Here is a 16,925-nt window from a genome sequence, read left to right on the forward strand (position 1 = left end):
TAGAAATAACCTGCTGCTTGTTTGTTGCAACCCTTAATAATTCAAACATGCATTTAAAAGTTTACTTTGAGACAGTAGCACATAAATATTGCATATTTAGACAGTCTATCAGGTCAGGAATGGACATCTGTTTTATTATAGTATTTATAATGCAGCATGATGTCACGTCTTGCATTTCATTCTGGTAGTTCCACTTGAACTTCCTCTGAACGGTTAGAAAGGGTGCATGTTTGCATGTGTGTCTCTTTGCTGCTGGCATCCTGTTCAGGCCTCGCTGTGGTTTGCATGATTCAAAGGCGATGATGACGAAGTGTCAGAGAAGAGAAAACTCAGTTTAGGTGGAGCCGGACTGTTGCTATCAACCAAAGTAGACCGGACTAAAAGATGCGTGCTTATCGTGTACTTCTACATATTTTTGGTGAGTTGCTTTACTTTTTTTTTTTTTTTCAGATGCTGAATAAGAAGTAGCATATGATCAAGGCTTGTGTGAATTAAAATAATATTTAACATTATTTATACTGTCTAAAAATGTAAATCTTGATGGAACAAACCAAAAAAAAAAAAACACTGTCTATTAAAACATTAAATCTGTTAAATAGACCAAAAACACTAGAAGTTATTTTCAGCAGTTGTATTTATTGTCTTTGAATATCAAAAAATGTACAAATATCTTCCTGTCCATACCTTGACAGTGTATTCCCATCAAAACCAAGAGGTCTTTCATATAAATAGCTTTCCCTTTGATAGAGATGAGATAAAATTAAAAGCAAATGCTTCTCAAGTGCTTCTCTTGAGAAAAACATCACATTTCTTGTAGTTCACATTTTGTAGGATTTATAATGCACTTCTTGAATTTACTACTTGTAGTTCACATTTTGTAGGATTTATAATGCACATCTTGCATTTACTACTTGTAGTTCACATTTTGTAGGATTTATAATGCATTTCTTGCATTTACTACTTGTAGTTCACATTTTGTAGGATTTATAATGCACATCTTGCATTTACTACTTGTAGTTCACATTTTGTAGGATTTATAATGCATTTCTTGCATTTACTACTTGTAGTTCACATTTTGTAGGATTTATAATGCACATCTTGCATTTACTACTTGTAGTTCACATTTTGTAGGATTTATAATGCATTTCTTGCATTTACTACTTGTAGTTCACATTTTGTAGGATTTATAATGCACATCTTGCATTTACTACTTGTAGTTCACATTTTGTAGGATTTATAATGCACATCTTGCATTTACTACTTGTAGTTCACATTTTGTAGGATTTATAATGCATTTCTTGCATTTACTACTTGTAGTTCACATTTTGTAGGATTTATAATGCACATCTTGCATTTACTACTTGTAGTTCACATTTTGTAGGATTTATAATGCATTTCTTGCATTTACTACTTGTAGTTCACATTTTGTAGGATTTATAATGCACATCTTGCATTTACTACTTGTAGTTCACATTTTGTAGGATTTATAATGCATTTCTTGCATTTACTACTTGTAGTTCACATTTTGTAGGATTTATAATGCACATCTTGCATTTACTACTTGTAGTTCACATTTTGTAGGATTTATAATGCATTTCTTGCATTTACTACTTGTAGTTCACATTTTGTAGGATTTATAATGCATTTCTTGCATTTACTACTTGTAGTTCACATTTTGTAGGATTTATAATGCACATCTTGCATTTACTACTTGTAGTTCACATTTTGTAGGATTTATAATGCATTTCTTGCATTTACTACTTGTAGTTCACATTTTGTAGGATTTATAATGCACATCTTGCATTTACTACTTGTAGTTCACATTTTGTAGGATTTATAATGCATTTCTTGCATTTACTACTTGTAGTTCACATTTTGTAGGATTTATAATGCACTTCTTGAATTTACTACTCGTAGTTCACATTTTGTAGGATTTATAATGCATTTCTTGCATTTACTACACTGTAAAACGTTTTCACCAGTTTCAACTTAAAAACTTAAGTTTAGCAGCTGCCTTAAAATATTAAGTTAAATCAACTAAAATCATTTAATCTCACAAGTTAAATCGACTAATTTTGATTGTAATAAGTTTAAATGACTTGTAGTTTTAAGCTGATTTAACTTAAGGCAGCTGCTGAACTTAGGTTTTTCGTGACAAATCGTGACAATCATATTTGCAATGTAAAGGCAGATATCTGAATATAAATATGTATGATTTCTCATCAAATTCAATTAAATGAAATTCACATTTCATAGTTCTATACATGTTTTTATTTCTTCTAATAGTTGCAATCTCATGAATCTAGATGCTGAATATCCTAAACCATGTTTTTTTTTCTATTTATCATGTTTTGTCCTCTTTATTTTCAGCTGCTCTTCTCTTGTTTGATTATGGGATGTTCTCCACGCCAGCAACATCTCCTCCAGAGATGTCCACCAATGCAATATCAGACTTGTCTGACTCTGACATTATTGTGACGACAGCAGAATCAGCAGCAGTCGAGAATGGCTTGACAGAGTCAGGGTCCGGCTTAGAAGATGAGGAACAGTCAAATAATTCAATTACGGTTTCCCCTAATACAACACAGAGCTTAAAGCATGGTCAGGCAAATGAATCGATTCTGGATGACCTTATTACAACTAAGAGCAGTAAAGAGTATTCTACCAAAGAGAATGAAAGCGTCTCTGAAAAGATCACTCTGGCTGCACAGCCAAAGCAGGATTCTACGACTAAAGGTTTGAGGATTTCTAATAATCTTTTATGTGGTTATGGGTAATCAAAGCTGTTGCTGTTTACTGTAGTATTCATTAGACTTGTGTCTCTGAATGGCTGAGTAACAATATGAGAGCTAATCCAGCTCACAGGTAGTCAAAATAGAAATCAAATGAGAAATCAAAATGTTCAATTATAGTTATAAGCTCATTGCATTCAAAAATCACTCATTTTGAACTCAAGCAACTTTCCACATTTACTTGAAGAATTATTTAAATGTTTTTAAAAGAAGTCTCTTCAGCTCACCAAGGCTGCATTTATTTGATTAAAAATAGTTAAAAACAGTAAAATTGTGAAATATTATTAGTTTCCAAATTTTTATGTGAAAATGTGTTAAAATGTAATTTATTCCTGTGATCAAAGTTGAATTTTTTAGCTTCATTACTCCTCATCGCTTCATATTTTTGTGGAAACGGTGATGCATTGTATTTTTTTAGAATTCTTTGATAAATATAAAGTTTAAAAGAACAACATTAATAGAAATCTTTTGTAACATTATGTCTTTACTGTCACTTTGGATCAATTTAATGCATCCTTGCCAAATAAAAGTATTAATTTATTAAAAAATAATTACGGTAATGCATCACACTTTCCACAAAATTTTAAGTAGTTTTAAGAAATGTTTGTTGAGCAGCAAATCAGCATATTAGAATGATTTCTGAAGGATCATGTGACACTGAAGACTAGAGTAATGATGCTGAAAATTCAGCTTTGATCACAGGAATAAATTACATTTAAACAGATATTCACATAGAAAGCAGATATTTTAAATTGTAAAAGTATTTCACAATGTTACTGTATTTTTAATCAAATAAATGCAGCCTTGGTGAGAATAAGAGACTTCTTTCAAGTCAAAAAGTTAAACTTATTATTTCAAACTTGAAATTTGTGGTAAAGTCTTGTTTTGTTTTGTTTTTATACAAAAATACAGTTGTAGTCAAAAGTTTACATACACCTTGCAGAATCAGCAAATTGTTAATTATTTTACTAAAATAACGAATCATACAAATTGCATGTTAATTGCATACACTTGATTCTTAATACTGTGTTGTTGCCTGAATGATCCACAGCTGTGTTTTTATTTGTTTGTTTAGTGATAGTTGTTCATGAGTCCCTTGTTTGTCCTGAACAGTTAAACTGCCTGCTGTTCTTCAGAAAAATCTTTCAGGTCCCGCAAATTCTTCGGTTTTTCAGCGTTTTTGTGCATTTGAACTCTTTTCAACAATGACTGTATGATTTTGAGGTCCATCTTTTCACACTGAGAACAACTGAGGGACTCATATGCAACTATTACAAGAGGTTTAAACGCTCACTGATGCTTCAGAAGGAAAAAAACTTGCATTAAGAGCCAAGGGTGAAATGTTAATTTTTCTTATTTCGAATTTTTCTTATTTTGTGTACATTTTTCTTATTTTGCCTAAATATCTTTTTTTTTATTGAGCACTGGCCTTCAGAAGCTACATAAGATACTTACATGTTTCCCAGAAGACAAAATAAGTAAAATTGAGCCTGATCTTCAAATTCAAAAAGTTTTCAACCCCTCGGCTCTTAATGCATCGTGTTTCGTTTGGAGTATTGGTGAGCATTTGAACCTTCTGTAATAGTTGCATATGAGTCCCTCAGTTGTCCACAGTGTGAAAAGATGGATCTCAAAATCATACAGTCATTGTTAGAAAGGGTTCAAATACACAAAAATGCTGAAAAACCAAAGATTTGGATTTTTCTGACAAACAACATACTGTTTAACTGTTCAGGACAAACATGGGACTCATGAACTGTCACTAATAAAAACATACAGCTATATGTAAATGTCTTTTATGTGAAATATCCTATTCATGTCAGTACTACATAAAAATGAACATGCGTTTTGTATGATCCTCTTATTTTGGTAAAATAATTAACATTGTATGCAAAAAAAAATGTGTAATTTTAAATGTATAGCAACCATTAAATGCAAAATGTTTCTGAGAAGTTGAGAAAATGGCAGGGCTAACAGTGTGAAGTGTGTGAAGGGCCGGTTTCAGAGCTGCTCTGAGATCTGAGCGGTTAAAGTGTGAGTGGGTGCGAGATTCAGCGTGTTTCTTGCTTTCTAAATGCACACTTACCACAGCAGAAAAAAAATCTCTCTCTCGCTCTGTTCTATTTAAATGCACGCGTGTGTAATTGCAGCAGACTCACACCACATCTCTTCATTTATTTAAAATATTAGTTTCTCAGTGTGTCTGAATTCAATCTGCTTGGGTGTTTGTTGGTTTGTTGTAATGTGACCACTGTTCTGTTTCAGCTGAAGGAGCGAACATTGGAGGTGAGCTTGACTCTCTGCACAAAGCAGATGCTGCGGTGTGCAGAGAGTCAAGCTCACCTCCAATGATGAGAAACATCCTTTCTTCCTGTCTTACCAAGGCTTTGTTTTTTTGAGCAAAAACAGTACAATTTCAGCATTTATTTGGAATGGAAATCTTTTGTAACATTATAAATGACTTTACTGTCACTTTTGATCCATTTAAAGAGGTCATCGGATGCCCATTTTCCACAAGTTCATGATTCTTTAGGGTCTCAATAAAAAGTCTGTAATATACTTTGGTTAAAAACTCTCAATAATGGTGTAAAAAAAACACAATTTTACCTTGTCAAAATCAGCTCTGCAAAATATCAACTTATTTTATAGCATGGGCCCTTTAAATGCAAATGAGCTCTGCTCGCCCCGCCCCTCTCTGCTGTGGGATTACGAGCCGTAATGTTTACTTTACATTTATCGGCGAAACTTGCCACCAAGCACATTATTAAGAAAGGGCATTTGCAAAGATGCATAAAACCCCTTATACTCGCTTCTGCTGTGGGTGAAGCTGCATCACGAATGATTTACACGAACATAGACGCATATGTAGATCGGGATCGGCTCTTTCCTTTTAAAAAGTAACATTGTCCTCAGCAGCTCAGATGTTGGGTGTAAATGACTACTGCTATGTTCATTATTACATCCAACAACAGAACACCTCAATCGCTAAGGTCAGACGCTCATGTCAATCAACTGTTTTTTCACAATGACAAGAAGCTTAGAATGAGCTCATTTTAAAAAGGGGATATTACTTTTAAAGATTGAAAAAATACCACTGGGTGGATTTTTATCATTGTAGGGTGGTTGTGGACACAAACTATCAACACACATTAATGTTCAAACAACATGGAAAAGTTAGTTTTGCATCCGATGACCCCTTTAAAGCATCCTTGCTTAAAAAAAAACTATTAATTTCTTAAGAAAAAAACTGTTGAGTGGTAATGTAGCACAGCTGCTGTAATGTGACTATTGTTCAGTTTCAGATTCAGGATCATCAGGAACATTAGCAGGAGGTGAGCTTTGCTCTTTACACTCCATCAGCATCAAACAGACAAACACATCCTTTCTTCTTGTCTTGATGTTTCTTTTAAGTATAAAATAATGCCTGTTTCCATTAATGACTATACCTGTGTCTCTGTATGTTTTTGACAGGCATCTTCATTTTGACCATCATCATTATCCTGATTGCTTTTCTGCTTTTCATTTTGTTTTTTCTGAGAAAGAAATCAAGGGTAAGTTTTTATGCCATTTCATTTTGTCTGTTTTGGGTCTGAATCTCATAAGAATTAACTTCTTGCCATTGGTTGAGTAAATTTACATCATTTAAATGATTTTTATTTTTATTGAATTTATTAAATCACATACATCAAAGAGGGTCACACTGTCATTTCTCGGTGTTTGAATTGTTATTTTTTTATTTAAATTGTTTTTTATTTAACATATTAATATGTAAATACAATTTAACAAATAAATATTTATTTTCATTTTATATATATTTTTTTTAATTACTGAATCACTTAAATCACTGACATCACAAAGGGTCACACTGCCATTTTTAATTTTTACTATTTTTTAATGGAATTACTTATTGCATTTTATGAAATAAAACACTGATAAATAATACATAAATAAATATGATGAAATATAACAAATAGATTTTTAATTTAATTTCATATAGATATATTTTTAATTATTATTAAATCACTAATCCACTCAAAGAGGGCCACACTTTATCATTTCTTGTTGATTTGAATTTTTACTTTTCACATGTTTTAAACGCTCTTTAGAAAATATTAATTATTACATTCAGTTTTGAATAAATAAATAAATACAATACAAATATAAAATTAAATTTAAATTTAAAAGAAAATTGAACAAATTTGAATTACTTTAATTTTATATATTTTATTTATTTATTTTATTCATTTATTTACGCACATGCTTTACTCTTTATAGAATATTATTATTATTATTATTATTAAATCACTTAAATCACTGAAATCAAAAGGGTCACAGGGTTTTGCATTTTTATGGAGTCACTTGTATTTTATTAAATAAAACATTGATAAATCATAAATAAATAAAACATAATAAAATATAACAAATAGATTTTTTATTTTATTTTCTTTATAATTATTAAATCAATTAATCCACTCAAAGAGGGTCACACTTTATCATTTCTTGTGTTTTAATAAGATAAAAAAATATTAAAAATTAATAACTAATATTTTTATTAATTTATTTATGCAACTATTTTCCTTTATAGGATATTAATAAGTATTATTATTAAATAACTTAAATCAAAAAATTTTTACAATTTTTTTAATTGAATCCCTTATTGCATTTCATTGAATAAAATGTTAATAAATATGTGAAATTTAATAAAATGTAACAAATGGATGTTTTAATTTAATTTTATATTATTTATTATTATTTCTATAGTTGAAGCATTAATCCATTCAAAGAGGTTCACACTATTTTCTTGTTGTTTTTCATTTTTTACCTTTTTTAATTAAATCCCTTATTGCCTTTTTGAAAATAAATAAATAACACAATTTTTAATAAATAAAAACGCATTAAAAATAAATACATTTTTAGAAGTTAATAAATATATTTAAATAAGTGTAATTTTTTATAGAATTAATTAATCATTTTTCTTTCTTTCTTTATTATTCAGTTTCATAAATCATTTACATCACATTACATTCAGTTTTGAATTTGTATATATTTTTTATCCTATATAGCACTTTACAAAATGAAACATTTAAATGTATAAAATTAAATAAATATCAAATATTTATTTATTTATTTGCGTACTTACGATACAGGTCAAACGTTTTTGGACAGTAAGATTTTTAATGTTTTTTAAAGAAGCTCACCAGCATTTATTTGATCTTTATTTTGATCTTTTAAAAAAATTGAAATATTTGTACTAGTTAAAATAACAATGATTTCAAAGCTGCATTTTTAGCATCATTACACCTGTCACATGATTCTTCAAAAATCATTCTAATATTCTGATTTGCTGCTTAAATAAACATTTATTATTATTATAAAATTGAAAACAGCTGAATAGAATGTTTTTTAGGTTTCTCTGATGAACAGAAAGTTCAGCTTTAATCTGAAATAGAAATCTTTTGTAGCATTATAAATGTCTTTGATCAATTTAAAGCCTCCTTGCTAAACAAAAGTATTAATTTCTATAGTTTCTTTCTTTCCAAGCTTTTGAATGGTATAGTGTATAATAAAGCTTTTTATTTCAGATAAATGCAGATTTTTGGATCTTTCTATTAATCACAGAATCCTGAAAAAAATGTCTTCAACTGTTTTAAATATTGATAATAATAATAATAAATGTTGCTTAAACAGCAAATCAGCATATTAGAATGGTTTCTGAAGGATCATGTGACACTAAAGACTAGAGTAATGATGCTAAAGAATCAGCTTTGATCACAGGAATAAATGACATTTTAAAATATATTCAAACAGAAAGAAGCCATGTTTAATAATAAAAATTTCATAATTTTACTGTTTTTGCTGTACTTTAGATCAAATGAACGCAGGCTTGGTGAGCAGAAGAGACTTCTTTTAAAACATTAAAAACCTTAGTGTTTAAAAACTCACTAGGTAGGCAGCTCACTAAGGTTTAGAACACAGTTCTAGAACAGTTGACTGGAATTCTGCATGTATTCTCACTGATCAACTCAATTCTAATTTAAAATATATTTGATATATTTTCTAGAGTTACTCATTTGATCTGACTCGTGTCGACATGCCAGCCAATGACTATGCTGACACCCCATTCAGGAGCGACCAAGAAGGCATAAGCTATGAGCAAACTAACAAAGGCAAGTTTAAATGAAAAACACACCTGGATATGAACATTCTTGATCTTGATAAGGCGAGACACTGCAGATAAATAGGGTAAAAAAATCTAATAGTTATCACCTTACTTACCCACTTAATTGATTACATTGATAATTGCAAACATTTTTTGTATTACACGTTTTCTAAAATGTTAGGTGTAAATATGTAAATGAGGCATTATTTAATGAAATATGCACTTATTTGCATACATTTCTAGTATTTTTCCAGATTAGAGTCAAATGTTTTTACAGAGGGGTTTTGAGTATCTCATTTTCTCACTCCATAATTCAGAAAAAACTTTGAGCAGACAGAAAACAATGTATTTTTGACCATTTTGGGGGGAATAAAATGTTGTATAAAATCAAGCAAATTAAATATGAACAAATCCCTCTGTAAAAACCTTCAGGATATAGACAGGAATAAAAATTTAAAGTTTGGTGTGTGTAAGTGCTACTGAAATGGAGATTTATGGCTCAGTGTAGGACAAAAAACTCATTTTGAAGTTTGAAAACGGCCTTTAAAAATATGTATAGTAATTGAAATCTATTGACACAAATAGATGCTATAAAAGAAACACTTAACAGTGTCTTTTGGGTGTTTACTTTCCACTAGTCTGAAAAAACACTTTATGAAACACTAAAAAGAATCTCAAAAAAATCTCAAACTTGTCAGATGCATGAACTAACTGTGTTTTTCCCTGCAGTGTCTCCCCTTAATCTCTCTTATGTCTTTCTACTCAGATCTGTCTGTGTGTTTGGACTACATACAAGAAGACAAGACAGAGGAGAAGGATCATCCGGTAGCAAATGGGTCTACAGGAGAGAAAACTGAACAAACACCCACCGATGAAAATGGTAAAGCACATTCAGACAGTGAACCCAAATCTGTTTTTATGCAAATCTGGTCATCTTTAAGTAGTCTGAACAGCAATGAACTACATGAAATCCGATTTGTGCAAATCCGTTTCAAGCGACATTCAGCTAGTTTTAGACTGTCAGCCCAAATCAGATTTGTATGCAAATCCGATTGAAATCGAATTATATTTAGGTAGTCTGAACAGCAACAAACTACATGAAATCCGATTTGTGCAAATCCGTTTCAAGCGACATTCAGCTAGTTTTAGACTGTCAGCCCAAATCAGATTTGTATGCAAATCCGATTGAAATCGAATTATATTTAGGTAGTCTGAACGGCAACAAACTACATGAAATCCGATTTGTGCAAATCCGTTTCAAGCTATATTTGGCTAGTTCAGACTATCAGCCCAAATCCGATTTGTATGCAAATCCGATTGAAATCCCATCATATTTATGTAGTCGGAACAGCAACAAACTACATGAAATCTGATTTGTCAGCCCAAAACCGATTTGTATGCAAATCCGACTGAAATCGGATCATATTTAGGTAGTCTGAACAGCAACAAACTACATGAAATCCGATTTGTGCAAATCCGTTTCAAGCTATATTTGGCTAGTTCAGACTATCAGCCCAAATCCGATTTGTATGCAAATCCGATTGAAATCCCATCATATTTATGTAGTCGGAACAGCAACAAACTACATGAAATCTGATTTGTCAGCCCAAAACCGATTTGTATGCAAATCCGACTGAAATCGGATCATATAAGGGTAGTCTGAACAGCAACAAACTACATGAAATCCGATTTGTGCAAATCCGTTTCAAGCTATATTTGGCTAGTTCAGACTATCAGCCCAAATCCGATTTTTATGCAAATCCAATTGAAATCTGATCATATTTAGGTAGTCTGAACAGCAACAAACTACATGAAATCCGATTTGTGCAAATCCGTTTCAAGCTATATTTGGCTAGTTCAGACTGTCAGCCCAAATCCGATTTATATGCAAATCTGATTGAAATCCGATCATATTTAGGTAGTCTGAACAGCAACAAGCTACATGAAATCCGATTTGCGCAAATCCTTTTCAAGCTACATTCAGCTAGTTCAGACTATCAGCCCAAATCTGATTTTTATGCAAATCCGATTGAAATCCGATCATATTTAGGTAGTCTGAACAGCAGCAAACTACATGAAACCTGATTTGGTCAAATCCGTTTCGAGCTGCATACATATGTGGTTTAGAATCCTATTCAAATCCGATTTCTGGAAATCCGTTTCAGTTCAACCGGTCAGATCGGTTTGGTGATGCTTTTTCATGTTTTCACACCACACAACGTAAACACGTCAGATGTTTCTGTTGAAAGCAAAATAAACAAGCTTGTGTCGTTGCGAACTGCAAGTCAAGCGGGAAAAGACAATATATGGCTAGTAAATGCACCTTTTGAGTTTTAAAACCAGCACAGAACAAAGTCAGCTTTCTGAGTTTCTGCCGCTGCTTTAGAAGACCAAATATAATCTAGCGCAATGGCAACGTTATTATATCGCAAGACTATAGCAAGCCATTTTAGCCTAAAATATACTATGCGTTACTCGTCGTAATTGCATTTTTACTAGTAACAAAACAGCACAGTATGAAGATGATCTGACTCGATTTTGGTGAAAATCAAATGAACGGTCTAGGAAGATTAAAAAAAAAAGTAGATAATTGGTATATATGTTGCAGGCATTTCATAATTAATGGTTAATGAATGGTTTATTACTTTTGACCAACAGGTGGCGCTGTTACCAAATTGATGTGGTGTAATAACTGTGAGGTGACAATGCCACATACAAAATTTGGTGCAAATAATTCAAAGCTTTGCAGAGATACAGCATCAGATGCACTTTGGCATCTTTCCAACAAATTCGTTGAAGCGTTAAATGAAAACGTTTCGTATATTTCAACACGAAATCCATAACTTTTTGTCAGCGTGGTCTGAAGTTGATCCGAGTCAAATTTGGTGAAAATCAGATTAACGGTAGGTTTTCTACAATAATCAAAATGGCGGATAGGAAATTAGGCCAATTTCGGCATAATTGGTATCGTTCTCGGCATGACCCAAGGAATATTTTGAGATATTTATTCATTCCAATAAGCCATTTTCTTGAGAAGTTATTAGCATTCTTCTAAATTTCCTCATAACTTTTGACCACAAGGTGGCGCTGCCACCAAACATTTTGAGTACTGTCAGGGCATGGTGCTGAAGACACATACTGAGTTTTGTAACGATACATCAATGCATTCGTAAAATATAGCATTTTATGATAAAATTCAAAATGACTGACATAGGAAAATTGGATATGATTGGACTCAGCATTCTCCTCCCAATCTAACGAGACCAAGATTTTTAGCCAAATCATTGAGAAGTTATAAGCAAAAATAGCCATTTTTTATTATCTTCTGACCACGAGTTGGCACTGTGCCGAAATACTGCAGATAGCCTCAGGTCATGCTTGTTATAACACACACCAAGTTTGGTCTCAATATGCCAAACTGTTGCGGAGATATAGCCTCACATCCATTTTTGCGTGCTTTTCATAGAATTTGTTGAATTATTACTAGTAAAAATGCAATTACGATGAGTAGTGCTTAGTATATTTTAGGCTAAAACGGCTTGCCATAAAAGACAGGATCTATATTTCTGTGTCACTGTTATTGTTGTTTTAAGCGTTGACATAACAACACAATGGCATTGCCATAGAAACCAACACAATCTGTAAATCAAAAGATGGACACAGATTTGCATAAAAATCAGATTTGGGCTGACAGTCTGAATGAGGCTTTAGTGACAACTTAAGGCTGATCCAAAAAGCTTTTTACATTGTTTTGGCTGCATTGCATGTATTATTTCAAGCAAGCTCTCAATTGCGCACTTAATTCTGTACTCTTAATGCTTGCTATTTTCCAATCTGCATTCTCTTTATTAATAGTTGTTGTTTGAGTTCACTTTATAGTGATGATTGATAATCTTCCTGTCTGTTATCTTAAAGATTATACCAACTTTCCAGAAGAGAACAGTTTCTCTTCAGACTCGTGTTTGGGTTCGCCCATGAAGAAAGTGGAGTTTAACCTGGACCTGGATCTGCTTGGAAGTGATTCTGAATTAAACCGTACGACCGAAGCTGAAACCACAGATGCAGAGCAAAATGAAAACAACAATAATGTTGGCAATGCTGGTCAGTGCAACCCAAAAATTCAAACATCTTTGACCAACATGCATGCAGAATTATTTTGGCCTTCTTATTAGGTCTATAGGTGTGTAATATTGAACATTTGTGATTTATGTTGGATTTTATGTGTTACAGGGCAAGGAACAGCAGCAGAGATCTTTACTGAAATCAGTCTAGATGAGCCAAAGGAGCAAGCCTAGAGTCACATGCAATAGTCAAGATCTTTGGTCTTTAGTATCTAAATTCAAACTATATCTGAACTACGCTCTTAAAATAAAGTTGCTTCACGATGCCATAGAATAACCCTTTTTTTTGTCTAAATGGTTCCATAAAGAACCTTTACATCTGAAGAACCTTTCTGTTTCACAAAAGGTTCTTTGTGGCAAAATAAGATTAAAAAGAGATAAGAAAGAGATGGTTCTTTAAAGAACCTTGGACTGAATGGTTCTTTGTGAAACCAAAAATGGTTCTTCTATGGCATCGCTTGAAGAACCTTTTAATGCACCTTTATTTTTAAGAGAGTATCTAAGTGTGTATTTTGCCATTTTCACTTCAAGGTCATGTTTTATCTACTGTTAAAGGAGATTGTATACTGTACATAATAAAGAGCATTGAATCATGTAAAAACTGTTAGTATACAAATGCTGTGTAAAATAAGTAAGCAGTAAATGCACTGTGTAATGTAATGCACTTGTGTGTCTGCGTGTTTAAGAATAATTCATTTTTAATAATAAAATAAAATACAATAAGATATAGCCTAACTTAGACATCCAGCGCTCTGATGCTGCTGAAATGTTGTTGGTTTTACTTAATCAAAATTGTGTAATTATTGTCTGATGAATTGGCTACCAGCCATAAATAAACACTCTGACATGAAACTGTGGTCAAAAGTCTATCATAAATGCAGAAATGTTGGGGTAGCTGGATGCAGAATCAAACCTACGCCCTAGCGCCCTAGTTTTGTGTTCACCTGCTTCTCAAGTTTGCTCTTTTACATTGACTATCACTGTATATAGAATAGCCTTATATAAATTAGATACAACAATTTCTCAAGTGTTTATTACAATACTGATAAATTTATCGTTCTCTTCAATGAGATGACAGGATGATTTCAACTGATTTATTATTGAACTGTCACCAACTGAATTGCACTGGTCTAATTTTTTTAAATATAGCTACAAACTCGATCATTATTTCACAATGTTTCTATCTAACATCTATTTAAAGGTGTCACTATAACAGTAAACCGGTTTCTTCTTGAAACTCAAAATCAGTTAAACTATTCACTGCTCCAGTCAGATCATGTAGCGTAATCTTTTTATTCAGATCAGAGTGCCGAAGCGGGTTCATTTGATTCAGATCGTGGCTTCACAGCAGATTCGCGAATTATTTGATTTCGAATGGACCTTTGGATCGAGAATCATTCGATTTAGATCAGAACTTCGGAGATGGTTCATGAATCATATGATTCAGATTGGGACTTCACAGCGGATTCGCGAATCATTTGATTTCGAACGGACCTTTGGAGCGTGTTCATGAGTCATCTGATTCAGATCGGGACTTTGAGCATGGATCGAGAATCATTTGATTTAGATCGGAACTTCGGAGATGATTCATGAATCATATGAAACAGATCGGGACTTCACCGTGGGTTGACGAATCTTTTGATTTAGATCGGAGCTACGGAACGTGTTTGCGAATCATTTGATTCAGATCAGGACTTCAGAGCGAGTTCACATATAATTTGATGCAGATCAAAACTTTGCAGCGGGTTTGCGAATCATTTGATTCAGATCAAACTTCACAGCGGGTTTGCAAATCATTTGATTTAGATCAGAACTTCGGAGATGGTTCACGAATCATATGATTCAGATTGGGATTTCACAGCGGATTCGCAAATCATTTGATTTAGATCAGAACTTCGGAGATGGTTCACGAATCATATGACTCAGATTGGGACTTCACAGCGGATTCGCGAATCATTTGATTTAGATCAGAACTTCTGAGATGGTTCACGAATCATATGACTCAGATTGGGACTTCACAGCGGATTCGCGAATCATTTGATTTCGAACGGACCTTTGGAGTGTGTTCATGAGTCATCTGATTCAGATAGGGACTTTGAGCATGGAAGGAGAATCATTTGATTTAGATCGGAACTTCGGAGATGATTCATGAATCATATGATACAGATCAGGACTTCACCGTGGGTTGACAAATCTTTTGATTTAGATCGGAACTACGGAACGTGTTTGCGAATCATTTGATTCAGATCAGGACTTCACAGCGGGTTTGCAAATCATTTGATTTAGATCAGAACTTCGGAGATGGTTCACAAATCATATGATTCAGATTGGGATTTCACAGCGGATTCGCAAATCATTTGATTTAGATCAGAACTTCGGATATGGTTCCCGAATCATATGATTCAGATTGGGATTTCACAGCGGATTCGCAAATCATTTGATTTAGATCAGAACTTCGGATATGGTTCCCGAATCATATGATTCAGATTGGGACTTCACAGCGGATTCACAAATCATTTGATTTAGAACAGAACTTCGGAGATGGTTCCCGAATCATATGATTCAGATTGGGACTTCACACCGGATTCACAAATCATTTGATTTAGATCAGAACTTCGGATATGGTTCCCGAATCATATGATTCAGATTGGGATTTCACAGCGGATTCGCAAATCATTTGATTTAGATCAGAACTTCGGAGATGGTTCACGAATCATATGATTCAGATTGGGACTTCACAGCGGATTCGTAAATCATTTGATTTCGAACGGACCTTTGGAGCGTGTTCATGAGTCATCTGATTCAGATCGGGACTTTGAGCGTGGATCGAGAATCATTTGATTTAGATCGGAACTTCGGAGATGATTCATGAATCATATGATACAGATCGGGACTTCACTGTGGGTTGACGAATCTTTTGATTTAGATCGGAACTACGGAACGTGTTTGCGAATCATTTGATTCAGATCAGGACTTCAGAGCGAGTTCACATATCATTTGTTGCAGATCAAAACTTTGCAGCGGGTTTGCGAATCATTTGATTCAGATCAAACTTCACAGTGGGTTTGCAAATCCTTCGGAGTGTGTTCGAGAGTCATCTGATTCAAATTGGGACTTTGAGCATGGATCGAGAATCTTTTGATTTAGATCGGAACTTCAGAGAAGGTTCATGAATCATATGATTCAGATAGAAACTTTGCAGCAGGTTCGCGTATCATTTGATTTGGATCGGAACTTCGGTGCGGGTTAACAAATCGTTATTGAGATTGGGACTTCTGAGCGTGAATTGCAAAACATTTGATTTAGATCGGAACTTCGAAGATGGTTCACGAATCAATTGATATAGACCAGAATTTTGGAGCGTGTTTGTGAATCATTTAATTCAGGACTTTGAGCATGGATCATGAATCATTTGATTTAGATCGGAACTACGGAGATTGTTCATGATTCATATGATTCAGATCAGGACTTCACAAAAGGTTGCAAATCATTTCAGATCTGGACTTGCGCAGATCTCGAGTCATTTGATATAGATCAGAACTACAGAGATTTTTCACAAATCATATGATTCAGATCGGGATTTCACAGCTGGTTCGCGAATCATTTGATTTAGATTGAAAATTCTGAGATGGTTAATGATTTAATTGATTTAGATCGAAACTCAGAGCATGTTCACAAATCATTTGATTCAGATCGGGACTTCACAGAGGGTTTGCGAATCATTTGATTTAGATCGAAAATTCTGAGATGGTTAATAAATCAATTCAAGTCAAGTCAACTTTAATGTCAATCAAACCATGCAACATTACATTACACAGCAGACTGAAATTGCGTTTCTCCCATACTCCGATG

At 33.2% G+C, this 16,925-nt stretch overlaps 1 protein-coding gene and 1 long non-coding RNA gene across 2 annotated transcripts; both read left to right on the plus strand.

Annotated features, from left to right (window-relative positions):
* The first annotated feature begins 343 nt into the window (after positions 1-343).
* Positions 344-8,973, plus strand: LOC141290668 (uncharacterized). Its single transcript, XM_073822770.1, has 5 exons — positions 344-418; positions 2,371-2,736; positions 6,089-6,124; positions 6,264-6,343; positions 8,854-8,973. The coding sequence occupies exons 1-5, from the start codon at positions 385-387 to the stop codon at positions 8,971-8,973; spliced, it is 636 nt and encodes a 211-aa protein (XP_073678871.1). The 5' UTR covers positions 344-384.
* A 743-nt stretch (positions 8,974-9,716) lies between these two features.
* On the plus strand, positions 9,717-13,905 carry LOC141290468 (uncharacterized). Its single transcript, XR_012340158.1, has 3 exons — positions 9,717-9,832; positions 12,868-13,053; positions 13,183-13,905. It is a non-coding gene; the product is annotated as an uncharacterized lncRNA (long non-coding RNA).
* Positions 13,906-16,925: the final 3,020 nt, after the last annotated feature.

Source organism: Garra rufa, chromosome 18 (genome assembly GCF_049309525.1).
Source record: "Garra rufa chromosome 18, GarRuf1.0, whole genome shotgun sequence".
Lineage (NCBI taxonomy): Eukaryota > Metazoa > Chordata > Actinopteri > Cypriniformes > Cyprinidae > Garra > Garra rufa.

Coding starts and splice junctions, on each gene's coding strand:
- LOC141290668 (XM_073822770.1), top strand. CDS start 385: ATGCGTGCTTATCGTGTACTTCTACATATTTTTG. Junction 419..2,370: donor TGTACTTCTACATATTTTTG/GTGAGTTGCTTT, acceptor CTTTATTTTCAG/CTGCTCTTCTCTTGTTTGAT. Junction 2,737..6,088: donor GCAGGATTCTACGACTAAAG/GTTTGAGGATTT, acceptor ACTATTGTTCAG/TTTCAGATTCAGGATCATCA.